The 27,724-nt window shown below is 40.7% G+C and overlaps 1 protein-coding gene across 1 annotated transcript in view; it reads right to left on the reverse strand.

Annotated features, from left to right (window-relative positions):
- Positions 1 to 27,574, reverse strand: part of LOC139751527 (venom carboxylesterase-6-like) — a 65,862-nt gene extending 38,288 nt beyond the window's left edge. The window contains exons 1-3 of the mRNA XM_071667352.1: positions 26,939 to 27,574; positions 6,086 to 6,264; positions 4,882 to 5,041 (exon numbers count right to left, since the gene is read on the reverse strand). Coding sequence (XP_071523453.1) covers positions 4,882 to 5,041; positions 6,086 to 6,190 — 265 coding nt within the window. The 5' untranslated portion in view covers positions 6,191 to 6,264; positions 26,939 to 27,574. The remainder of the gene's footprint in view (positions 1 to 4,881; positions 5,042 to 6,085; positions 6,265 to 26,938) is intronic.
- Between the last annotated feature and the right edge of the window lie 150 nt (positions 27,575 to 27,724).

Here is a 27,724-nt window from a genome sequence, read left to right on the forward strand (position 1 = left end):
TTTGAGAAGATATATTCTATTGGATCTAAGTTAAAGTACCCTAGATCGTTCATTGATAAATCCCTTAAGTTAGCAATCATTTTATAGAGTTGAGTCCAAACCTCCCAATGACACCAAGAATCTTTTAGTTCTCCCTTTTAATAATAATTTCACTTTGCTTCCCATGCTGCTTAAATCCTTTAATGTAAATGTTGCCTTTAGCAACAATAATACTATAAAGAATATCTTAATCAGGAATTCACCAGAAAATTCTCTTGGTTGCATCTATAAAGTCCCTTGTGGAAACTGTGATAAATTCTATGTTGGTCAGACTGGTAAGGATCTTTCTGTTAGACTTAAGCAACATAAATATAGTATAAGAACGGGACAAGAATCAAATGCCTTGTTTAATCATGTTAAAAACTATGATCATTGTATTGACTGGAGTAATGCCATCTCAGTTATTAACTCTAACTCTATTACCGAGAGAAATATCATTGAATCTTCTATTATCAAATACACAAAGAAGTATAATGTTAATATTAGTGATGATCTGTACAAATTAGATAACTTTATTGTTGATAAGATTTGTAAAATGATAAGTTTATGAACGCTCGTTGTATGTTTTGGACAAACACATGTTTACCAAATGGCGTCCTAGCATCGTCTGTTCGATTTATATCAACTGACTGTTATATTTCTCTCTTGTGTCTCCCCTGATAATGTGATTATTACACGAAAGTGCACTTGGGAAATTTTCGTGCTTCATTTTCCCCGTGGACTCATAGGAATATCTTGATCACGATCAAAATTGTGATCCTTTCCACTATATATATATATATATATATATATATATATATATATATATATATATATATATATATATATATATATATATATATACGAATAAAGTGTATATGAACGCGCACCTTCATAGAACATACAAAGCTCCAACAGCCAAGATCGAACCTGGGACCCCTTGTGCAAGAGGCAGGCATGCTAACCGCTAGGCTAAGGGACTGTATAATAGGAAACAACTATTCGAAATACTAAGTACTCGAATACCCTTCGTCTCACTATGGTGAGCAACGGGGTCTATCGGTTGTTTCCGAACAGAACACATAGCCAGCTGATAGCGTTTTACCGAACCTGACTGTACAACGCGGAGTTATATGAATACGAATAAAGTGTATATGAAATTTTTGTAGTAATTTTGTAGAAATTTCCAAGCTGATTCCGTCAGTTTCCGTGGATTTGTTTGTTTTCAGACAAGTAATATTTCAGCAACGTCCTTGCAATGCTGTATCAAGTGTTGGAACATGCTTTATTTCTACATGTGGCAATATATGATCTAGATGAACTGTAAAGATTAATGTAAAGGAGACTACAAGAACATCAGGGTGAGCTTTGCTACTACGATTGAAGGTGAGGAAACAGATTTATACACATTTTTTCTAATCATACGCGTGAAGCATTAAGCGTAGTGCTTTGCTTGGAGTAAACTAAACTGTTATTCTAAACCTTCATCTTCTCGAATATCAAAGGAAACGAATATTCTTAAAAGACAGGGTTCTTTCACAGAGTGAATGACACTTAGCCTCTTTCATTCCATCCTTCCACCTCCTCTTTGGTTTTCCCCTTTTTCTCTATCCCTCAACTTATGACGTATATCCTCTTTGTCATCCTCTCATCACTCAGCCTCTACATATGTTCAAGCCATTTCAGTGCACCCTCTTCAGCTCTTTCATATATACTCCTCGCGCTACTGCACCTCTCACTTACCCTATCATTTCTTAATTGAACAACCCACCTCACACCACATATTATTCTCTAGCGTTTCATTTCCAACACGCTCACCTCTTCCGTACTTTGTCATTATGATCATTGCCTCGCATCTTGTGTCTATGCAATATGATGGGACTACTCTTCAAGCATATCCATCCTTGCCTTCTTTTTCCACACATTCGTCAATGCTTCCAGGACCACCCTAAGTTTCAATTCAGCTACAACGGTTCTTTTCTCTGCTATGTCCATTCCCAGGTATCTAAAACAGTAAACTTCTGCCAGGTTCTCTCAGTTCAAGCTCACACTCCTGATAACCTTTCTCATTCTAGAGCTATATAACCTTAATCTTATTAACATATACGCATATACTCTCGATCGACTGTCTCCTTTCACACACTATTCAAATTCATACACCAATTTCCACAGTTTCTCACTCGAACTTGCCACCAGCGACATGTCATTAGCAAACAGCAATTGGCTCACTTCCCAGGTCCTCCTACCATCGACAGGATACAAATGTTTTACATGCTCCAATCTCTCCCATCTTCCTCCCACGACACCTCATTCATAAGTAAATCAAACAGCCATGGTGACACCACGCACCCCATCTGCACATCTGCCTTTACTAGAATATCTCATCTTCCTTTCTACCTACTTCCACACACGCCTTACACTAATGGTGAAAACTCCTCATTGTTTCTTGTAGCTCTCTTTTCACACCAAAACTTTGTAACACCATCTACTAAACATTTCTATTCATCCTGTCATATGTCTTCTCCAGAGCGATATATGCCTTCGTTTCTCTAAGCATTTCTCACCAAAGGAAACATGATCCGCATATCCTCTGCCGCTCATGAAACCTCGTCGTTCCACCTCAGTCTGATGCATTCTACCACGCTCAGCAACCGTTTTCCTATACAGTTTATTAGGTACACTTAAACTTATTCCTCTTATTACAAATAATCACTTGTTTCCCCTTTGAATTTTGCAGTGGTACTATACACGCATTACACCAATCCTCAGGCACCTCACCATGTGCCATACATGCGCTGAAAATCCTCACTAACCAGTCAACAACACAAGCATCAACTATTCTAAGAGATTCAACGCAGTTCCATTAACTCTCGCTGCTTCGCCACAAATTTATCTTACTCAAGGCCTTCACTTGGCATGACTCTCAATTTCCCTTACTTCCACGTCAAAAACACACCACATCTGCCATCCTATTATCAAACATATTCAACACTTCTTCAAAACTCATTCCATCTCCTTTTCACTTCATCTTTGCCCCCGTTTGTTCTCTTGTTTCTGTCACTATTTACTCCTTCCAAAACTTTCTCTTATTCTCCCTGAAGTCTGCATACCCTAATTCCCATTTGCTGTTTTTCAACCCCTACACCTTTCTCTAGATTTCCTGATGGTTTCTCTTGTACATTTCCCATACACCTCTCTTTCCTCTCTTACTAAGAACTAAACTTCATTATCCCATCATTCAGCACCCTTTCTGACATGCCACACACTTCTTTCGTACATTTGAGACCGCTTCCCAAAATACCTTTTAATTTTCATCCATTCCTCTAGATTGCTCACATACTTTCACTTTCCTCTTCCCACACATATAATTTTCTCATTTCCTTAAGTCTCCATAAACCATCAGTCTCACCTCCACCAATAAATGATCAAACATCCCACCAGATCAGCACATTTACATCCAAAAGAGTAATACATAATCCAGTTATGCATGTTTATCATCTGCTCCACTCACCCTTGTATACTTGTGTACCTCCCTCCTATTAAACTACTGATATTCAATATCTTTACGGAAGAGGTGGAGAGGAAGGTAAATGCTAGGGCCTCAGAGAAAGGGACGACTGGGCAGTCTGTACGGGGCGTAGAAAGTGAGGCATTTTTTTTGCTGATGACAGCAGTGGTGGCAGATACGAACGGGAAATTTCAGACGTTAGTAACTGTGAGTGGGAGGGGGTTTGAAAGGAGGAAATTGAGAGTAATGTGAATAAAAGCAAGGCTATTAGGTTTATTAGGCCAGAGAGACGTGTTAGCTGTGGCGTGAGTTTGAATGGAGAAATTTCGTAGGATGTGAAATGTTTTAGATATCTAAGACTGGACATTGCAGAAATGGAACCAGGGAAGCGGAAGTGAGTTATAAGGAGGGTGAGGTCGCGAAGGTTCTGAGATAATTGAGGAATGAGTCATTTCAGGAAGAGAGAAAATGAGTATGTTTGAATGCAAGGTAGTCTTAGCGATGTTGTATGGATAGGAGGCATGGAATATAAATGAGGATGTGCAGAGTTGAAAATGAAATATTTGAGAAAAATATGTGTGTGGTGGTTTGATCGAGTAAATACTGAAAGGGTAAGTGAGAAGTATGGTAGAAGGAAGCGTGTGGTTGAGAAAGCTGAAGAGGGTGTGCTGAAATGATTTGAACGTATGGAGCGGAAGTCAGAAGAGACTGACAAAGAGGATACATATGTCAGAAGTAGAGGGGACATGGAGATGAAGGAGATCAAATTGGAAGAGGAGGGATAGGGTGAAAAGTAGTTTGAGTGGTTGGGGTTTGAAAATGCAGGAAGGTGAAAGGCGTGCATGGGATTGAAACGATATGGTATGCAAGGGTCGACGCGCTGTCAGGACATATCAAACGGCCGGGAGAAACCATGGAAAGGTTCTGCAGGGCCTGGTTGTTGATACGGGCCTGTGGTTTTGGTACATTGCACATGACAGCTAGAGAATGGATGTGAACGAAGTGGCTTTTCTTCGTTTGTTTCTAGCACTGTCTCGCTGAATTGGAAAACGGCGAATAAGCATGGAGAAAAGTAAGAATGAAATCCTACCTAATGTCTTTATATCTGAATGGTAAAATACATTTAGTCGGCCAGTATGAGTCTTAGAGGAAAGTTAATTTCAGAAAAGTCGTCTTGGTGAAAAGGACTGATATATTTGATATGTCTCAGAGTTTACCTTTTACAGAGGACGAAGCCTGCAAAGAAAGGAGCAGAGACTATCTTGAAACTGACATGGGGATGATGGTATATGTCGATATTGCTATATGCCTCACTATAGATAGATCCTGGGAAATACAACAGCTCATTAACTTACAAGTGTTTTCCAGAGTTGAATTGTAAAAGTCAGCCAGGCTCTTCTGTCCGCGATGTTGAAGTTCATACTTGAAGACTTTGTGGCCGAGGGGAGCATTGTGGACTGTGTGGAGGTGGGCCGTCTCCTCGTTACACACTTTGAAATGGCGGTCCGAGAGCATCTGAAAGAAGAACATATCACTCTGATTATCTGCTGTTCAAGTACTAGTTAACCGGTGATTTTTTGGTTCATATTTAGATAATGACCGACGAAGCCGATCCATTGATGGAATCGACAGCCATCAGCTTGGCTGCCACGACAGATGACAACGGACCGTCACCTACAGTAGAGTGAGAACTAACTTATGACACGGACCATATACTTTAGTCGAAGGAGAACTTCTTACTGGCTGAGTGATGACTGGGAACATCAACTGAATACCAGTGAAAACGTCCTACTTGGCGCTGAAAGTATGGTGATCTTCGTCTACTACAAAAGAGAGAATTTCCTACTTGGCTCTTAAGTTATGGCAGATACCATTTTGTACGATCCAGAGAAAAAAAACTTTCAACTAAACGTGCCTCTGATTTACTAACACGGGTCCATTGAACTACAACTCTATGAGACTCGTCTATTTACCTGCAGCTAGTGACGTGTATCCTTAAAGTGAAACCAAACCAGTTTAAACTGTGCTTAGTTATATCTAATTCCACAGGAATTCTTAACAGCGGCTCTACGAAAACTGTAGTAGGATAATGAGGACTCTCAGCCACAAATCAATAAGAACTAAAGAGGTTATGAGAAATGGTAAGGATCTGTCATGTACAGCCCAGATAGATTGTCTCATTGGTCACACTCATTGGCCATGCTGGAATTTCTTGCTTGGCTATTACATGATGATAAGGAACCATAGTGATAACTTAGTTAAGATCTCCTACAGGACTGGTAATGATGAGAGGAATCTGAAAAAAGTCATCATGGTAAATCCTGTTGGATTGTAACAAAATGATAAGTCAACTAAAGCTTAATAAGAGCTTATTAGGCAGTGACAAATGATAGTGCGAGTGGTAACAGAATGCCTGGGTTTCTAATCAATTCAAACGTATCACTGGGCTGAAGTAGAGATCATGCCTTACCCACAATTGTATGAACATTTGTATGACAATTATGAGATCTTCAAGAAGTTTCCTTACAATGTAGTTTACAAATAAGTGGAGCCTTGTACCTGGGTCAGTTCCTCGGCCTTCTCTTCCCTAATCTTTGTCTCTCCCAGGTAATAGTTGTAGACGCTGAGGGCTAAGTCGACCGGATTTTCGTCCCACTCCTGCATAGCCAAGGAGACTGGACCTCCAACACTGAAATTCTGCTGCAAATCCTCGATTGCCGTTTTATTAGAGTGGATAACTGTATGGAAGAGACAAGTGTTCTGATAGTTTAGCAGCTTACAATTACTGTTGAACAATGTTATATGGTGTGAGGCATGGGCGATAGATAGGGTTGTGCTGAGGAGGGTAGATGTGTTGGAAATGAGATGTTTGAGGACAATATGTGGTGTGAGGTAGTTTGATCGAGTAAGTAATGAAAGGGTAAGAGAGATGTGTGGTAATAGAAATAGTGTGATTGAGAGAGCAGAGGAAGGTGTATTAAAATGGTTTAGTCGCATGAAGAGAATGAGTGAGGAAAGATTGAAAAAGAGGATATATGTGTCAGAGGGGGAGGGAACGAGGAGAAGTGGGAGACCAAATTAGAGGTGAAAGGATGGAGTGAAAAAGATTTTGAACGATCGGGGCCTGAACATACAGGAGGGTGAAAGGCGTGCAAGAAACAGAGTGAATTGGAACGATGTGGTATACCGGGGTCGACGTGCTGTCAAATGGATTGAACCAGGGCATGTGAAACGTGTGGGGTAAACCATGGAAACTTTTGTGGAGGCTGGATGTGGAAAGGGAGCTGTGGTTTCGGTGCATTACGCATGACAGATAGACACAGAGTGTGGACGAATGTGGCCTTTGTTGTCTTCTCCTGCCGCTACCTCGCGCGCACGCGGGGGGGGGGGGGGGGGGGGGGGGGTCATTTCATGTGTGGCGGGGTGGCGGTGGAAATGGATGGAGGCAGCATGTATGAATATGTATATGTGTATATATGTATATGTCTGTGAATGTATATGTATATATACGTTGAAATGTATAGGTATGTATATGTGCATGTGTGGGCGTTTATGTATACACATGTGTATGTGGGTGGATAGGGCCATTCTTTCGTCTGTTTCCTTGCGCTACCTCGCAAACGCGGGAAACAGCGACAAAGTATGATGAAAAATATATATCTTATACTTGATCGCCTTCTTCCGCATTTGCAGAGCAGCGCAAGGAAACAGACGAGGAGTGGCCACCCACCCACATACACATGTATATACATTATACATTACGTCCACACACGCACATATACATACATATACATTTCAACGTATACAGACATATACATACACGGACATATACATATATACATATGTACACATTCATATTTGCTGCTTTCGTCCATTTTCGTCGCCACCCCTCCACACATGAAATAGAATCCATCCACCCGCTCCAGCGAGGTAGCGCAAAGAAAATAAGGCCATATTTGTTCACACTCAGTCTCTAACTGTCATGTATAGTGCACCGAAACCACAGCTCCCTTTCCACATCCAGGTACCACAGACCTTTCCATGGTTTACCCCAGACGCTTCAAATGCATTGGTTCAATCCATTGACAGCATGCCGGCCCCAGTATCCACATCATTCTAATTCACTCTATTCCTTGCACGCCTTTCACCCTCCTGCATGTTCAGGCCCCGATAGCTCAAAATCTTTTTACTCCATCCTTCCACCTCCAATTTGGTCTCCCGCTTCTTCTTCTCTCCACCTCTGACACATATATCCTCTTTGTCAATCTTTTCTCACTCATTTTCTCCATGTGTTCAAACCATTCCAACATACCCTCTTCTGCTTTCTCAACCACACTCCTTTCATTACCAAACATCTCTCTTACTCTTCTCTTACTTACTCGATCAAACCATCTCACACCACAAACATTTCATTTCCAACACATTCACCCTCCTCCGCACAACCCTATCTATAACCCATGCCTTGCAACTATATCACATTGTTGGAACTACTATTCCTTCAACATACCCATTTTTGCTTTCCAAGATAACGTTCTCTCCTTCCACACATTCATCAACGTTCCCAGAACCTTCGCCCCCTTCCCCCAACCTGCGACTCACTTCCGCTTCCATGGTTACATCGCTGCTAAGTCCATCCCCGGATATCTAAAGCACTTTCCTTCCTCCAGTTTTTCCCCATCCAAACTTACCTCCCAGTTTACCTGTCACTCAACCCTACTGAACCTAATGACCTGGCTCTTATTCGCATTTACTGTAAACTTTCTTCTTTCACATACTTTACCAAATTCAGTCAACAACTTCTGCAGTTTCTCACTCGAATCAGCCACCAGTGCTGTATCATCAGTGAAATACAACTGACTCACTTCCCAAGCCCTCTCATCCACAACCGACTGTATACTTGTTCCTCTCTCCAAAACTCTTGCATTCACCTTCCTAACCATCCTATCCATGAACAAATTAAACAACCAAGGAGACATCACGCACCCTTGTCGTAAACCGTCATTCGCTGGGAACCAATCACTTTCCTCTCTTCTTACTCGTACACATGCCTCTCATCCTTGGTAAAACTTTTCATTGCTTCTAGCAACTTACCTCCCACACCATATACTCTTAAAACCTTCCAAAAAGCATCTTTATCAACCCTATCATATGCCTTCTCCAGATCCATGAAAGCTACATTCAAATCTATCTGTTTTCTTTAAGTATTTCTCACATACATTCATCAAAGCAAACACCTGATCCACACATTCCCTACCACCTCCGAAACAACACTGCCCCTCCCCAATTTGACGCTCTGCACATACCTTTACCCACTCAATCAATACCCTCCCACACAACTTACCAATGATACTCAAGAAATTTATGCCTCTGTAACTAGAACACCCTCCTTTATCCCCCTTGTCCACTCACAAAGACACCACGCATGCACTCCGCCAATCCTCATCAACCAATCAACGACACAGTCACCCCTTTCCTAACAAATTTCACTGCAAAGCCTTAACTTCCTCTTCAATGTTTACCAAACCATTCTCCCTGTCCCCCTCACTTCGCACACCACACCGACAAAAACACCCCACATTTTCCACTCTACCATCAAATACACTGAGCAAACCCTCAAAATACTCACTCCCTCTCCCTCTCACTTCATCAGTACTTGTTACTATATCCCCATCCATCCCCTCACCAATGCCCAACCTGCTCTCCCGTCGCACTATATTTGCCTCAATCCAAAACATCTTTTTATACTCCCTAAAATCTACTGATGCTCTCTCACCCCAACTCTCATCCGCCCCCTCTTTCACCCCGCACCCGTCTCCCGACCTCCCGCCGCTCCTCCCAATACATCTCCAGTCCCCCGCAATACCTCCCTGCAAAAAAAAGGAAGAAAGAATATATATATATATATATATATATATATATATATATATATATATATATATATATATATATATATATATATATATATATATATATATATATATATATATATATATATATATATATATATATATATATATATATATATATATATATATATATATATATATATATATATATATATATATATATATATATATATATACATACATAAATATATATATATATATATATATATATATATATATATATATATATATATATATATATATATATATATATATATATATATATATATATATATATATATATATATATATATATATATATATATATATATATATATATACATATATATATATGGGTTTGATGATAGAGTGGCAGATATAGGGTGTTTTGGTCGAGGTGGTGTGCAAAGTGAGAGGGTTAGGGAAAATGATTTGGTAAACAGAGAAGAGGTAGTGAAAGCTTTGCGGAAGATGAAAGCCGGCAAGGCAGCAGGTTTGGATGGTATTGCAGTGGAATTTATTAAAAAAGGGGGGTGACTGTATTGTTGACTGATTGGTAAGGTTATTTAATGTATGTATGACTCATGGTGAGGTGCCTGAGGATTGGCGGAATGCGTGCATAGTGCCATTGTACAAAGGCAAAGGGGATAAGAGTGAGTGCTCAAATTACAGAGGTATAAGTTTGTTGAGTATTCCTGGTAAATTATATGGGAGGGTATTGATTGAGAGGGTGAAGGCATGTACAGAGCATCAGATTGGGGAAGAGCAGTGTGGTTTCAGAAGTGGTAGAGGATGTGTGGATCAGGTGTTTGCTTTGAAGAATGTATGTGAGAAATACTTAGAAAAGCAAATGGATTTGTATGTAGCATTTATGGATCTGGAGAAGGCATATGATAGAGTTGATAGAGATGCTCTGTGGAAGGTATTAAGAATATATGGTGTGGGAGGAAAGTTGTTAGAAGCAGTGAAAAGTTTTTATCGAGGATGTAAGGCATGTGTACGTGTAGGAAGAGAGGAAAGTGATTGGTTCTCAGTGAATGTAGGTTTGCGGCAGGGGTGTGTGATGTCTCCATGGTTGTTTAATTTGTTTATGGATGGGGTTGTTAGGGAGGTAAATGCAAGAGTTTTGGAAAGAGGGGCAAGTATGAAGTCTGTTGGGGATGAGAGAGCTTGGGAAGTGAGTCAGTTGTTGTTCGCTGATGATACAGCGCTGGTGGCTGATTCATGTGAGAAACTGCAGAAGCTGGTAACTGAGTTTGGTAAAGTGTGTGAAAGAAGAAAGTTAAGAGTAAATGTGAATAAGAGCAAGGTTATTAGGTACAGTAGGGTTGAGGGTCAAGTCAATTGGGAGGTGAGTTTGAATGGAGAAAAACTGGAGGAAGTGAAGTGTTTTAGATATCTGGGAGTGGATCTGGCAGCGGATGGAACCATGGAAGCGGAAGTGGATCATAGTGTGGGGGAGGGGGCGAAAATTCTGGGGGCCTTGAAGAATGTGTGGAAGTCGAGAACATCATCTCGGAAAGCAAAAATGGGTATGTATGAAGGAATAGTGGTTCCAACAATGTTGTATGGTTGCGAGGCGTGGGCTATGGATAGAATTGTGCGCAGGAGGATGGATGTGCTGGAAATGAGATGTTTGAGGACAATGTGTGGTGTGAGGTGGTTTGATCGAGTGAGTAACGTAAGGGTAAGAGAGATGTGTGGAAATAAAAAGAGCGTGGTTGAGAGAGCAGAAGAGGGTGTTTTGAAGTGGTTTGGGCACATGGAGAGAATGAGTGAGGAAAGATTGACCAAGAGGATATATGTGTCGGAGGTGGAGGGAACAAGGAGAAGAGGGAGACCAAATTGGAGGTGGAAAGATGGAGTGAAAAAGATTTTGTGTGATCGGGGCCTGAACATGCAGGAGGGTGAAAGGAGGGCAAGGAATAGAGTGAATTGGAGCGATGTGGTATACCGGGGTTGACGTGCTGTCAGTGGATTGAATCAAGGCATGTGAAGCGTCTGGGGTAAGCCATGGAAAGCTGTGTAGGTATGTATATTTGCGTGTGTGGACGTATGTATATACATGTGTATGGGGGGGGTTGGGCCATTTCTTTCGTCTGTTTCCTTGCGCTACCTCGCAAACGCGGGAGACAGCGACAAAGTATAATAAAAAAAAAAAAAAATATATATATATATATATATATATATATATATATATATATATATATATATATATATATATATATATATATATATTTATATATATATATCATTCTTTCATACTATTCGCCATTTCCCGCATTAGCAAGGTAGCGTTAAGAACAGAGGACTAGGCCTTAGAAGGAATATCCTCACCTGGCCCCCTTCTCTGTTCCTTCTTTTGGAAAATTAAAAAATAGACGAGAGGGGAGGATTTTAAGCCACCCGCTCCCTCCCCTTTTAGTCGCCTACTACGACACGCAGGGAATACGTGGGAAGTATTCTTTCTCCCCTATCCCCAGGGATATTATTATTATTATTATACTTTGTCGCTGTCTCCCGCGTTTGCGAGGTAGCGCAAGGAAACAGACGAAAGAAATGGCCCCCCCCCATACACATGTATATACATACGTCCACACACGCAAATATACATACCTACACAGCTTTCCATGGTTTACCCCAGACGCTTCCCATGCCTTGCTTCAATCCACTGACAGCACGTCAACCCCGGTATACCACATCGCTCCAATTCACTCTGTTCCTTGCCCTCCTTTCACCCTCCTGCATGTTCAGGCCCCGATCACACAAAATCTTTTTCACTCCATCTTTCCACCTCCAATTTGGTCTCCCTCTTCTCCTTGTTCCCTCCACCTCCGACACATATATCCTCTTGGTCAATCTTTCCTCACTCATCCTCTCCATGTGCCCAAACCACTTCAAAACACCCTCTTCTGCTCTCTCAACCACGCTCTTTTTATTTCCACACATCTCTCTTACCCTTACGTTACTCACTCGATCAAACCACCTCACACCACACATTGTCCTCAAACATCTCATTTCCAGCACATCCATCCTCCTGCGCACAACTCTATCCATAGCCCACGCCTCGCAACCATACAACATTGTTGGAACCACTATTCCTTCAAACATACCCATTTTTGCTTTCCGAGATAATGTTCTCGACTTCCACACATTCTTCAAGGCCCCCAGGATTTTCGCCCCCTCCCCCACCCTATGATCCACTTCCGCTTCCATGGTTCCATCCGCTGCTAGATCCACTCCCAGATATCTAAAACACTTCACTTCCTCCAGTTTTTCTCCATTCAAACTCACCTCCCAATTGACTTGACCCTCAACCCTACTGTACCTAATAACCTTGCTCTTATTCACATTTACTCTTAACTTTCTTCTTCCACACACTTTTCCAAACTCATTCACCAGCTTCTGCAGTTTCTCACATGAATCAGCCACCAGCGCTGTATCATCAGCGAACAACAACTGACTCACTTCCCAAGCTCTCTCATCCCCAACAGACTTCATACTTGCCCCTCTTTCCAAAACTCTTGCACTTACCTCCCTAACAACCCCATCCATAAACAAATTAAACAACCATGGAGACATCACACACCCCTACCGCAAACCTACATTCACTGAGAACCAATCACTTTCCTCTCTTCCTACACGTACACATGCCTTACATCCTCGATAAAAACTTTTCACTGCTTCTAACAACTTTCCTCCCACACCATATATATATATATATATATATATATATATATATATATATATATATATATGTATATATATATATATATATATATATATATATATATATATATATATATATATATATATATATATATATATATATATATATATATATCGTTAGAAGCAGTGAGAAGTTGTTATCGAGGATGTAAGGCATGTGTACGAGTAGGAAGAGAGGAAAATGATTGGTTCTCATGGAATGTCGCTTTGCGGCAGGGGTGCGTGATGTCTCCATGGTTGATTAACTTGTTTATGGATAGGGTTGTTAGGGAGGTGAATGCAAGAGTTTTGGAGACATGGGCAAATATGCAGTCTGTTTTGGATGAGAGGGCTTGAGAAGTGAGTCAGTTGTTGCTCGCTGATGATACAGCGCTGGTTGGTGATTCGGGTGAGAAACTGCAGAAGCTTGTGACTGAGTTTGGTAAAGCGTGTGAGAGAAGAAAGCTGAAAGTAAATGTGAATAAGAGCAAGGTTATTAGGCACAATAGGGTTGAGGGACAAGTCAATTGGGAGGTAAGTTTGAATGGAGAAAAACTGGAGAAAGTGAAGTGTTTTAGATATCTTGGGAGTGAATTTGGCAGCTGATGGAACCATGGAAGCGGAATTGAGTCACAGGATGGGGGAGGGGTCGAAGGTTCTGGGAGCGTTGAAGAATGTGTGGTATGCGAGAACATTATCTCGGATAGCAAAAATGGGCATGTTTGAGGGAATAGTGGTTCCAACAATGTTTTTTGAATGAGAGGCGTAGGCTATAGGTAGGGTTATGGGGAGGAGGGTGGATGTGTTGGATATGAGATATCTGAGGACAATATGTTGTGTGAGGTGGTTTGATCGAGTAAGCAATCAAAGGGTAAGAGAGTTATGTGTTAAAAAAAGAAGAGTGTGGTTGAGAGAGCAGAAGAGGGTGTATTGAAATGGTTTGGTCACATTAAGAGAATGAGTGAGGAAAGATTGACAAAGAGGATATATGTGTCAGAGGTAGAGGGAACAAGGAGAAGCGGGAGACCAAATTACGGATGGAAGGATGGAGTGAATAAGATTTTGAGCGATCGGGGCCTGAACATGCAGGAGGGCGAAAGGCGTGCAAGGAATAGTGTGAATTTGAACGATATGGTATGTCGGCTTCGCCATGCTGTGAATGGATTGAACCAGGGAATGTGAAGCGTCTGTGGTAAACAATTGAAAGTTTTGTGGGGCCTAGATGTGGAAACGGAGCTGTGGTTTCGGTGCATTATACATGACAGCTAGAGACTGAGTGTGAACGAATGTAACCTTTGTTGTCTTTTCCTAGCGCTACCTCGCGCGTGTGCAGGGAAAAGGTAGTGTCATTTCATGTGGCGGGGTGGCAACGGGAATGAATAAAGGCAGCAAGGATGGATTATGTACATGTGTATATATGTATATGTCCGTGTATGTATATGTATGTTTACGTTGAAATGTATAGGCATGTATATGTGCGTGTGTGGACGTGTATGTACATATAAGTGTATGTGGGTGTACGTGGGTGGGTTGGGCAATGCTTCCGTCTGCTTTCTTGCGTTACCTCGCTAACGCAGGAGACAGTGACAAAGCAAAATAAATAAAATAAATAAAATATATATATATATATATATATATATATATATATATATATATATATATATATATATATATATATATATATATATATATATATATATATATATATATATATATTTTTTTTTTTTTTTTTTCATACTATTCGCCATTTCCCGCGATAGCGAGGTAGCGTTAAGAACAGAGGACTGGGCCTTTGAGGGAATACCCTCACCTGGCCCCCTTCTCTGTTCCTTCTTTTGAAAAAAAAAAAAAAAAAAAAAAAAAAAAAAAAAAAATATATATATATGTATATATATATATATATATATATATATATATATATATATATATATATATATATATATATATATATATATATATATAATATATATATATATATATATATATATATATTTTTTTTTTTTTTTTTTTTTTTTATACTTTGTCGCTGTCTCCCGCGTTTGCGAGGTAGCGCAAGGAAACAGACGAAAGAAATGGCCCAACCCCCCCCCCCCCATACACATGTACATACACACGTCCACACACGCAAATATACATACCTACACAGCTTTCCATGGTTTACCCCAGACGCTTCACATGCCTTGCTTCAATCCACTGACAGCACGTCAACCCCTGTATACCACATGACTCCAATTCACTCTATTTCTTGCCCTCCTTTCACCCTCCTGCATGTTCAGGCCCCGATCACACAAAATCTTTTTCACTCCATCTTTCCACCTCCAATTTGGTCTCCCTCTTCTCCTCGTTCCCTCCACCTCCGACACATATATCCTCTTGGTCAATCTCTCCTCACTCATTCTCTCCATGTGCCCAAACCATTTCAAAACACCCTCTTCTGCTCTCTCAACCACGCTCTTTTTATTTCCACACATCTCTCTTACCCTTACGTTACTTACTCGATCAAACCACCTCACACCACACATTGTCCTCAAACATCTCATTTCCAGCACATCCATCCTCCTGCGCACATCTCTATCCATAGCCCACGCCTCGCAACCATACAACATTGTTGGAACCACTATTCCCTCAAACATACCCATTTTTGCTTTCCGAGATAATGTTCTCGACTTCCACACATTTTTCAAGGCTCCCAAAATTTTCGCCCCCTCCCCCACCCTATGATCCACTTCCGCTTCCATGGTTCCATCCGCTGACAGATCCACTCCCAGATATCTAAAACACTTCACTTCCTCCAGTTTTTCTCCATTCAAACTCACCTCCCAATTGACTTGACCCTCACCCCTACTGTACCTAATAACCTTGCTCTTATTCACATTTACTCTCAACTTTCTTCTTCCACACACTTTACCAAACTCAGTCACCAGCTTCTGCAGTTTCTCACATGAATCAGCCACCAGCGCTGTATCATCAGCGAACAACAACTGACTCACTTCCCAAGCTCTCTCATCCCCAACAGACTTCATACTTGCCCCTCTTTCCAGGACTCTTGCATTTACCTCCCTTACAACCCCATCCATAAACAAATTAAACAACCATGGAGACATCACACACCCCTGCCGCAAACCTACATTCACTGAGAACCAATCACTTTCCTCTCTTCCTACACGTACACATGCCTTACATCCTCGATAAAAACTTTTCACTGCTTCTAACAACTTGCCTCCCACACCATATATTCTTAATACCTTCCACAGAGCATCTCTATCAACTCTATCATATGCCTTCTCCAGATCCATAAATGCTACATACAAATCCATTTGCTTTTCTAAGTATTTCTCACATACATTCTTCAAAGCAAACACCTGATCCACACATCCTCTACCACTTCTGAAACCGCACTGCTCTTCCCCAATCTGATGCTCTGTACATGCCTTCACCCTCTCAATCAATACCCTCCCATATAATTTACCAGGAATACTCAACAAACTTATACCTCTGTAATTTGAGCACTCACTCTTATCCCCTTTGCCTTTGTACAATGGCACTATGCACGCATTCCGCCAATCCTCAGGCACCTCACCATGAGTCATACATACATTAAATAACCTTACCAACCAGTCAACAATACAGTCACCCCCTTTCTTAATAAATTCCACTGCAATACCATCCAAACCTGCTGCCTTGCCGGCTTTCATCTTCCGCAAAGCTTTTACTACCTCTTCTCTGTTTACCAACTCATTTTCCCTAACCCTCTCACTTTGCACACCACCTCGACCAAAACACCCTATATCTGCCACTCTGTCATCAGACACATTCAACAAACCTTCAAAATACTCATTCCATCTCCTTCTCACATCACCGCTACTTGTTATCACCTCCCCATTTACGCCCTTCACTGAAGTTCCCATTTGCTCCCTTGTCTTACGCACCCTATTTACCTCCTTCCAGAACATCTTTTTATTCTCCCTAAAATTTACTGATAGTCTCTCACCCCAACTCTCATTTGCCCTTTTTTTCACCTCTTGCACCTTTCTCTTGACCTCCTGTCTCTTTCTTTTATACTTCTCCCACTCAATTGCATTTTTTCCGTGCAAAAATCGTCCAAATGCCTCTCTCTTCTCTTTCACTAATACTCTTACTTCTTCATCCCACCACTCACTACCCTTTCTAAACAGCCCACCTCCCACTCTTCTCATGCCACAAGCATCTTTTGCGCAATCCATCACTGATTCCCTAAATACATCCCATTTCTCCCCCACTCCCCTTACTTCCATTGTTCTCACCTTTTTCCATTCTGTACACAGTCTCTCCTGGTACTTCCCCACACAGGTCTCCTTCCCAAGCTCACTTACTCTCACCACCTTCTTCACCCCAACAATCACTCCTCTTTTCTGAAAACCCATACTAATCTTCACCTTAGCCTCCACAAGATAATGATCAGACATCCCTCCAGTTGCACCTCTCAGCACATTAACATCCAAAAGTCTCTCTTTCGCACGCCTGTCAATTAACACGTAATCCAATAACGCTCTCTGGCCATCTCTCCTACTTACATAAGTATACTTATGTATATCTCGCTTTTTAAACCAGGTATTCCCAATCATCAGTCCTTTTTCAGCACATAAATCTACAAGCTCTTCACCATTTCCATTTACAACACTGAACACCCCATGCATACCAATTATTCCCTCAACTGCCACATTACTCACCTTTGCATTCAAATATATATATATATATATTTTATTTATTTTATTTATTTTGCTTTATCGCCGTCTCCCGCGTTAGCGAGGTAGCGCAAGGAAACGGACGAAAGAATGGCCCAACCCGCCCACATAAAAATGTATATACATACATGTCCACACACGCACAATATACATACCTATACATCTCAATGTACACATATATATACACACACAGACATATACATATATACACATGTACATAATTCATACTGTCTGCCTTTATTTGTTCCCATCGCCACCTCGCCACACATGGAATGACAACCCCCTCCCCCCCTCATGTGTGCGAGGTAACGCTAGGAAAAACACCAAAGGCCCCATTCGTTCACACTCAGTCTCTAGCTGTCATGTAATAATGCACCGAAACCACAGCTCCCCTTCCACATCCAGGCCCCACACACTTTGCATGGTTTACCCCAGACGCTTCACATGCCCTAATTCAATCCATTGACAGCACATCGACCCCGGTATAGCACATCGTTCCAATTCACTCTATTCCTTGCACGCCTTTCACCCTCCGGCATGTTCAGGCCCCGATCACTCAAAATCTTTTTCACTCCATCTTTCCACCTAAAATTTGATCTCCCACTCCTCCTCGTTCCCTCCACCTCCGACACATATATCCTCTTGGTCAATCTTTCCCCACTCATTCTCTCCATGTGACCAAACCATTTCAAAACACCCTCTTCTGCTCTCTCAACCACGCTCTTTTTATTTCCACACATCTCTCTCACCCTTACATTACTTACTCGATCAAAGCACCTCACACCACATATTGTCCTCAAACATCTCATTTCCAGCACATCCACCCTCCTGCGCACAACTCTATCCATAGCCCACGCCTCGCAACCATACAACATTGTTGGAACTACTATTCCTTCAAACATACCCATTTTTGCTTTCCGAGATAATATTCTCGACTTCCAAACATTCTTCAAGGCTCCCAGAATTTTTGCCCCCTCCCCCACCCTATGATTTACTTCCGCTTCCATGGTTCCATCCGCTGCCAGATCCACTCCCAGATATCTAAAACACTTCACTTCCTCCAGCTTTTCTCCATTCAAACTTACCTCCCAATTGACTTGACCCTCAACCCTACTGTACCTAATAACCTTGCTCCTATTCACATTTACTCTTAACTTTCTTCTTTCACACACTTTACCAAACTCAGTCACCAGCTTCTGCAGTTTCTTACATGAATCAGCCACCAGCGCTGTATCATCAGCGAACAACAACTGACTCACTTCCCAAGCTCTCTCATCCACAACAGACTGCATACTTGCCCCTCTTTCCAAAACTCTTGCATTCACCTCCCTAACCACCCCATCCATAAACAAATTAAACAACCATGGAGACATCAGAAACCCCTGCCGCAAACCTACATTCACTGAGAACCAATCACTTTCCTCTCTTCCTACACGTACACATGCCTTACATCCTCGATAAAAACTTTTCACTGCTTGTAACAACTTGCCTCCCACACCATATATTCTTAATACCTTCCACAGAGCATCTCTATCAATTGTATCATATGCCTTCTCCAGATCCATAAATGCTACATACAAATCCATTTGTTTTTCCAAGTATTTCTCGCATACATTCTTCAAAGCAAACACCTGATCCACACATCCTCTACCACTTCTAAAACCACACTGCTCTTCCCCAATCTGATGCTCTGTACATGCCTTCACCCTCTCAATCAATACCCTCCCATATAATTTACCAGGAATACTCAACAAACTTATACCTCTGTAATTTGAGCACTCACTCTTATCCCCTTTGCCTTTGTACAATGGCACTATGCACGCATTCCGCCAATCCTTAGGCACCTCACAATGAATCATACATACATTAAATAACCTTACCAACCAGTCAACAATACAGTCACCCCCTTTTTTTAATAAATTCCACTGCAATGCCATCCAAACCTGCTGCTTTGCCGGCTTTCATCTTCCGTAAAGCTTTTACTACCTCTTCTCTATTTACCAAATCATTTTCCCTAACCCTCTCACTTTGCACACCACCTCGACCAAGACACCCCACATCTGCCACTCTATCATCAAACACATTCAACAAACCTTCAAAATACTCACTCCATCTCCCTCTCACATCACAACTACTTGTTATCACCTCCCCATTAGCCCCCTTCACTGAAGTTCCCATTTGCTCCCTTGTCTTACGCACTTTATTTACCTCGTTCCAAAACATCTTTTTATTCTCCCTGAAATTTAATGATACTCTCTCACCCCAACTCTCATTTGCCCTCTTTTTCACCTCATGCACCTTTCTCTTGACCTCCTGCCTCTTTCTTTTATACCTCTCCAACTCATTTGCATTTTTTCCCTGCAAAAATCGTTCAAATGCCTCTCTCTTCTCTTTCACTAATAATCTTACTTCTTCATCCCACCACTCACTACCTTTTCTAATCAACCCACCTCCCACGCTTCTCATGCCACAAGCATCTTTTGCGCAAGCCATCACTACTTACCTAAATGCATCCCATTCCTCCCCCACTCCCCTTACTTCCATTGATCTCACCTTTTTCCATTCTGTACTCAGTCTCTCCTTGTACTTCCTCACACAAGTCTCCTTCCCAAGCTCACTTACTCTCACCACCCTCTTCACCCCAACATTCACTCTTCTTTTCTGAAAACCACCACAAATCTTCACCTTTGCTTCCACAAGATAATGATCAGACATCCCTCCAGTTGCACCTCTCAGCACATTAACATCCAAAAGTCTCTCTTTCGTGCGTCTATCAATTAACACGTAATCCAATAACGCTCTCTGGCGATCTCTCCTACTTACATACGTATACTTATGTATATCTCGCTTTTTAAAGCAGGTATTCCCAATCACCAGTCCTTTTTCAGCACAAATTTTCAGCATAAATCTACAAGCTCTTCACCATTTACATTTACAGCACTGAACACTCCATGTATACCAATTATTCCATCAACTGCAACATTACTCACCTTTGCATTCAAATCACCCATCACTATAACCCGGTCTCGTGCATCAAAACCACTAACACACTCATTCAGCTGCTCCCAAAACACTTGCCTCTCATGATCTTTCTTCTCATGCCCAGGTGCATATGCACCAATAATCACCCATCTCTCTCCATCAACTTTCAGTTTTACCCATATCAATCTAGAATTTACTTTCTTACACTCTATCATATACTCCCACAACTCCTGATTCAGGAGTAGTGCTACTCCTTCCCTTGCTCTTGTCCTCTCACTAACCCCTGACTTTACTCCCAAGACATTCCCAAACCACTCTTCCCCTTTACCCTTTAGCTTCGTTTCACTCAGAGCCAAAAAATCCAGGTTCCTTTCCTCAAACACACTACCTATCTCTCCTTTTTTCTCATCTTGGTTACATCCACACACATTTAGACACCCCAATCTGAACCTTCGAGGAGGATGAGCACTCCTCCTATGACTCCTTCTTCAGTTTCCCCTTTTAGAAAGTTAAAATACAAGGAGGGGAGGGTTTCTGGTCCCCCGCTCCCGTCCCCTTTAGTCGCCTTCTACGACACGTGAGGAATGCGTGGGAAGTATATATATATATATATATATATATATATATATATATATATATGTATATATATATATATATATATATATATATATATATATATATATATATATATATATATATATATATATATATATATATATATATATTTTTGCTTTGTCGCTGTCTCCCGCGTTTGCGAGGTAGCGCAAGGAAACAGACGAAAGAAATGGCCCAACCCACCCCCATACACATGTATATACATACGTCCACACACGCAAATATACATACCTACACAGCTTTCCATGGTTTACCCCAGACGCTTCACATGCCCAGATTCAATCCACTGACAGCACGTCAACCCCGGTATACCATATTGATCCAATTCACTCTATTCCTTGCCCTCCTTTCACCCTCCTGCATGTTCAGGCCCCGATCACACAAAATCTTTTTCACTCCATCTTTCCACCTCCAATTTGGTCTCCCTCTTCTCCTCGTTCCCTCCACCTCCGACACATATATCCTCTTGGTCAATCTTTCCTCACTCATTTTCACCATGTGCCCAAACCATTTCAAAACACCATCTTCTGCTCTCTCAACCACGCTCTTTTTATTTCCACACATCTCTCTTACCTTTACCTTACTTACTCGATCAAACCACCTCACACCACACATTGTCCTCAAACATCTCATTTCCAGCACATCCATCCTCCTGCGCACCACTCTATCCATAGCCCACGCCTCGCAACCATACAACATTGTTGGAACTACTATTCCTTCAAACATACCCATTTTTGCTTTCCGAGATAATGTTCTCGACTTCCACACATTCTTCAAGGCTCCCAGAATTTTCGCCCCCTCCCCCATCCTATGATCCACTTCCGCTTCCATGGTTCCATCCGCTGCCAGATCCACTCCCAGATATCTAAAACACTTTACTTCCTCCAGTTTTTTTCCCTTCAAACTCACCTCCCAATTGACTTGACCCTCAACCCTACTGTACCTAATAACCTTGCTCTTATTCACATTTACTCTTAACTTTCTTCTTTCACACACTTTACCAAACTCAGTCACCAGCTTCTGCAGTTTCTCACATGAATCAGCCACCAGCGCTGTATCATCAGCGAACAACAACTGACTCACTTCCCAAGCTCTCTCATCCCCAACAGACTTCATACTTGCCCCTTTTTCCAAAACTCTTGCATTCACCTCCCTAACAACCCCATCCATAAACAAATTAAACAACCATGGAGACATCACACACCCCTGCCGCAAACCTACATTCACTGAGAACCAATCACTTTCCTCTCTTCCTACACGTACACATGCCTTACATCCTCGATAAAAACTTTTCACTGCTTCTAACAACTTGCCTCCCACACCATATATTTTTGATACCTTCCATAGAGCATTTCTATCAACTCTATCATATGCCTTCTCCAAATCCATAAATGCTACATACAAATCCATTTGCTTTTCTAAGTATTTCTCACATACATTCTTCAAAGCAAACACCTGAACCACACATCCTCTACCACTTCTGAAACCACCCTGCTCTTCCCCAATCTGATGCTCTGTACATGCCTTCACCCTCTCAATCAATACCCTCCCATATAATTTACCAGGAATACTCAGGAAACTTATACCTCTGTAATTTGAGCACTCACTCTTATCCCCTTTGCCTTTGTACAATGGCACTATGCACGCATTCCGCCAATCCTCAGGCACCTCACCATGAGTCATACATACATTAAATAACCTTACCAACCAGTCAACAATACAGTCACCCCCTTTTTTAATAAATTCCACTGCAATACCATCCAAACCTGCTGCCTTGCCGGCTTTCATCTTCTGCAAAGCTTTTACTACCTCTTCTCTGTTTACCAAATCATTTTCCCTAACCCTTTCACTTTGCACACCACCTCGACCAAAACACCCTATATCTGCCACTCTATCATCAAACACATTCAACAAACCTTCAAAATACTCACTCCATCTCCTTCTCACATCACCACTACTTGTTATCACCTCCCCATTTGCGCCCTTCACTGAAGTTCCCATTTGCTCCCTTGTCTTACGCACTTTATTTACCTCCTTCCAGAACATCTTTTTATTCTCTCTAAAATTTAATGATACTCTCTCACCCCAACTCTCATTTGCCCTCTTTTTCACCTCTTGCACCTTTCTCTTGACCTCCTGTCTCTTTCTTTTATACATCTCCCACTCAATTGCATTTTTTCCGTGCAAAAATCGTCCAAATGCCTCTCTCTTCTCTTTCACTAATACTCTTACTTCTTCATCCCACCACTCACTACCCTTTCTAATCAACCCATCTCCCACTCTTCTCATGCCACAAGCATCTTTTGCGCACTCCATCACTGATTCCCTAAATACATCCCATTCCTCCCCCACTCCCCTTACTTCCATTGATCTCACCTTTTTCCATTCTGTACTCAGTCTCTCCTTGTACTTCCTCACACAGGTCTCCTTCCCAAGCTCACTTACTCTCACCACCCTCTTCACCCCAACATTCACTCTTCTTTTCTGAAAACCCATACAAATCTTCACCTTAGCCTCCACAAGATAATGATCAGACATCCCTCTAGTTGCACCTCTCAGCACATTAACATCCAAAAGTCTCTCTTTCGCGCGCCTGTCAATTAACACGTAATCCAATAACGCTCTCTGGCCATCTCTCCTACTTACATAAGTATACTTATGTATATCTCGCTTTTTAAACCAGGTATTCCCAATCATCAGTCCTTTTTCAGCACATAAATCTACAAGCGCTTCACCATTTCCATTTACAACTCTGAACACCCCATGTATACCAATTATTCTTACATGAATCAGCCACCAGCGCTGTATCATCAGCGAACAACAACTGACTCACTTCCCAAGCTCTCTCATCCCCAACAGACTTCATACTTGCCCCTCTTTCCAAAACTCTTGCATTCACTTCCCTAACAACCCCATCCATAAACCCCTGCCGCAAACCTACATTCACTGAGAACCAATCACTTTCCTCTCTTCCTACACGTACACATGCCTTACATCCTCGATAAAAACTTTTCACTGCTTCTAACAACTTGCCTCCCACACCACATATTCTTAATACCTTCCACAGAGCATCTCTTATTAACTCTATCATATGCCTTCTCTAGATCCATAAATGCTACATACAAATCCATTTGCTTTTCTAAGTATTTCTCACATATATTCTTCAAAGCAAACACCTGATCTACACATCCTCTACCACTTCTGAAACCACACTGCTCTTCCCCAATCTGATGCTCTGTACATGCCTTCATCCTCTCAATCAATACCCTCCCATATAATTTACCAGGAATACTCAACAAACTTATACCTCTGTAATTGGAGCACTCACTCTTATCCCCTTTGCCTTTGTACAATAGCACTATGCACGCATTCCGCCAATCCTCAGGCACCTCACCATGAGTCATACATACATTAAATAACCTTACCAACCAGTCAATAATACAGTCACTCCCTTTTTTAATAAATTCCACTGCAATACCATCCAAACCTGCTGCCTTGCCGGCTTTCATCTTCCGCAAAGCTTTTACTATCTCTTTTCTGTTTACCAAATCATTTTCCCTAACCCTCTCACTTTGTACACCACCTCGACCAAAACACCCTATATCTGCCACTCTATCATCAAACACATTCAACAAATTCTCAAAATACTCACTCCATCTCCTTCTCACATCACCACTACTTGTTATCACCTTGTAGATTTATGTGTTGAAAAATTACTGATGATTGGGAATACCTGGTTTAAAAAGCGAGATATACATAAGTATACGTATGTAAGTAGGAGAGATTGCCAGAGAGCGTTATTGGATTACGTGTTAATTGACAGGCGCGCGAAAGAGAGACTTTTGGATGTTAATGTGCTGAGAGGTGCAACTGGAGGGATGTCTGATCATTATCTTGTGGAGATAAGGTGAAGATTTGTATGGGTTTTCAGAAAAGAAGAGTGAATGTTGGGGTGAAGAGGGTGGTGAGAGTAAGTGAGCTTGGGAAGGAGACTTGTGTGAGGAAGTACCAGGAGAGACTGAGTACAGAATGGAAAAAGGTGAGAACAATGGAAGTAAGGGGAGTGCGGGAGGAATGGGATGTATTTAGGGAATCAGTGATGGAGTGCGCAAAAGATGCTTGTGGCATGAGAAGAGTGGGAGGTGGGTTGATTAGAAAGGGTAGTGAGTGGTGGGATGAAGAAGTAAGATTATTAGTGAAAGAGAAGAGAGAGGCATTTGGACGATTTTTGCAGGGAACAAATGCAATTGAGTGGGAGATGTATAAAAGAAAGAGACAGGAGGTCAAGGGAAAGGTGCAAGAGGTGAAAAAAAGGGCAAATGAGAGTTGGGGTGAGAGAGTATCATTAAATTTTAGGGAGAATAAACAGATGTTATGGAAGGAGGTAAATAAAGTGCGTAAGACAAGGGAGCAAATGGGAACTTCAGTTAAGGGCGCATATATATATATATATATATATGTATATATATATATATATATATATATATATATATATATATATATATATATATATATATATATATATATATATATATGTATATATATATATATATATATATATATATATATATATATATATATATATATGTATATATATATATATATATATATATATATATATATATATATATATATATATATATATATATATATATATATATACATATATATATATATATATATATATATATATATATATATATATACATATATATATATATATATATATATATATATATATATTTTCTTTTTCTTTCAAACTATTCGCCATTTCCCTAGGGATAGGGGATAGGGGAGAAAGAATACTTCCCACGTATTCCCTGCGTGTCGTTGAAGGCGACTAAAAGGGAAGGGAGCGGGGGGCTGGAAATCCTCCCCTGTCGTTTTTTTAAATTTTCCAAAAGAAGGGAGAGAGAAGGGGTCAGGTGAGGATATTCCCTCAAAGGTCCAGCCCTCTGTTCTTAACGCAAACTCGCTAATGCGGGAAATGGCGAATAGTATGAAAGAAAGAAAAGATATATATATATATATATATATATATATATATATATATATATATATATATATATATATATATATATATATATATATATATATATATATATATATATATATATATATATATATATATGTGTGTGTGTATGTATGTATATATATTCTTTCTTTCATACTATTCGCTATTTACCGTGTTAGCGAGGTAGCGATAAGAACAGAGGACTGAGCCTTTTTAAGGAAATATCCTCACCTGGCCTCCTTCTCTGTTCTTTCTTTTGGGAAATCGAAAAAGATATGTATATACATATATATATATATATATATATATATATATATATATATATATATATATATATATATATATATATATATATATATATATATATATATATATATATATATATTCCTTGAATTTCATATGTACTATGTTAAACATTGATCCAAATCAGAAAATTCAGGCTATTGGTAATAAGTAAAGAGTGATAGTGTGGTGCTTCACTTACTAACTGTATACAAGGCTCCCTCGTGCTGGGTGACGCCTGTGATGAGATCCACTTTGTTAAACCTGCCGGAGCTGACCAGTGTGGCTGGGTGGTCGGGAATGAAGTCTCCATCTACTCGGGGTCCAATAGGCCACGGCCAGTTGTTCCAGACCTACGTAATTATCAGGAACCTATTAAACATGCCGGGTATAGTGATCACACGTACGACAGATGACTGAGAACTTTGTAATATCGTCTGAAAGATTGTTATATAAGCAGAGTGCAATAGATTTTTTGTGTCTTTTAGTCACTACGAAACGCTGATTACAAACCGTGGGATTAGGTCTCGAATATCTGTTATTGTTAACAGATTCTGGTGCTGAATCTGTTCCAAAGTCTGTCAACAACTGTTCATACCAAGGGCAATAAAAGTCCTGCTACTGGCTTGATTAGACCTGTACGGAGTTATCTGTCTCGAATTGCCACGTACGACTTCAACTAGACATGTTCCGGGATTTTTGATGTCGCAAGGTCTTCTATCTGTGACTAACTCAGCTCTCCTTTGCTAACGTAGTCTTGTTGGTTCAGATGGTGTAGTTGTGTGGTTATAGAAATAAAGTCATATGCTTATGGAATATGTTAGCGATCAGTATCAATTCATTTTTCACTATAAGTGTTGAAATCAGGAAGGAATTATGAGATTCTGTGGATACAGAAAATAAAAATCAAGTTGTGATAATGATCATATGGTTATGTTGTAGCAGACAAATATAGAATTCCATAATTCTGGACTGATATGTTCGTAGA

Source organism: Panulirus ornatus, chromosome 1 (assembly GCF_036320965.1).
Source record: "Panulirus ornatus isolate Po-2019 chromosome 1, ASM3632096v1, whole genome shotgun sequence".
NCBI lineage: Eukaryota > Metazoa > Arthropoda > Malacostraca > Decapoda > Palinuridae > Panulirus > Panulirus ornatus.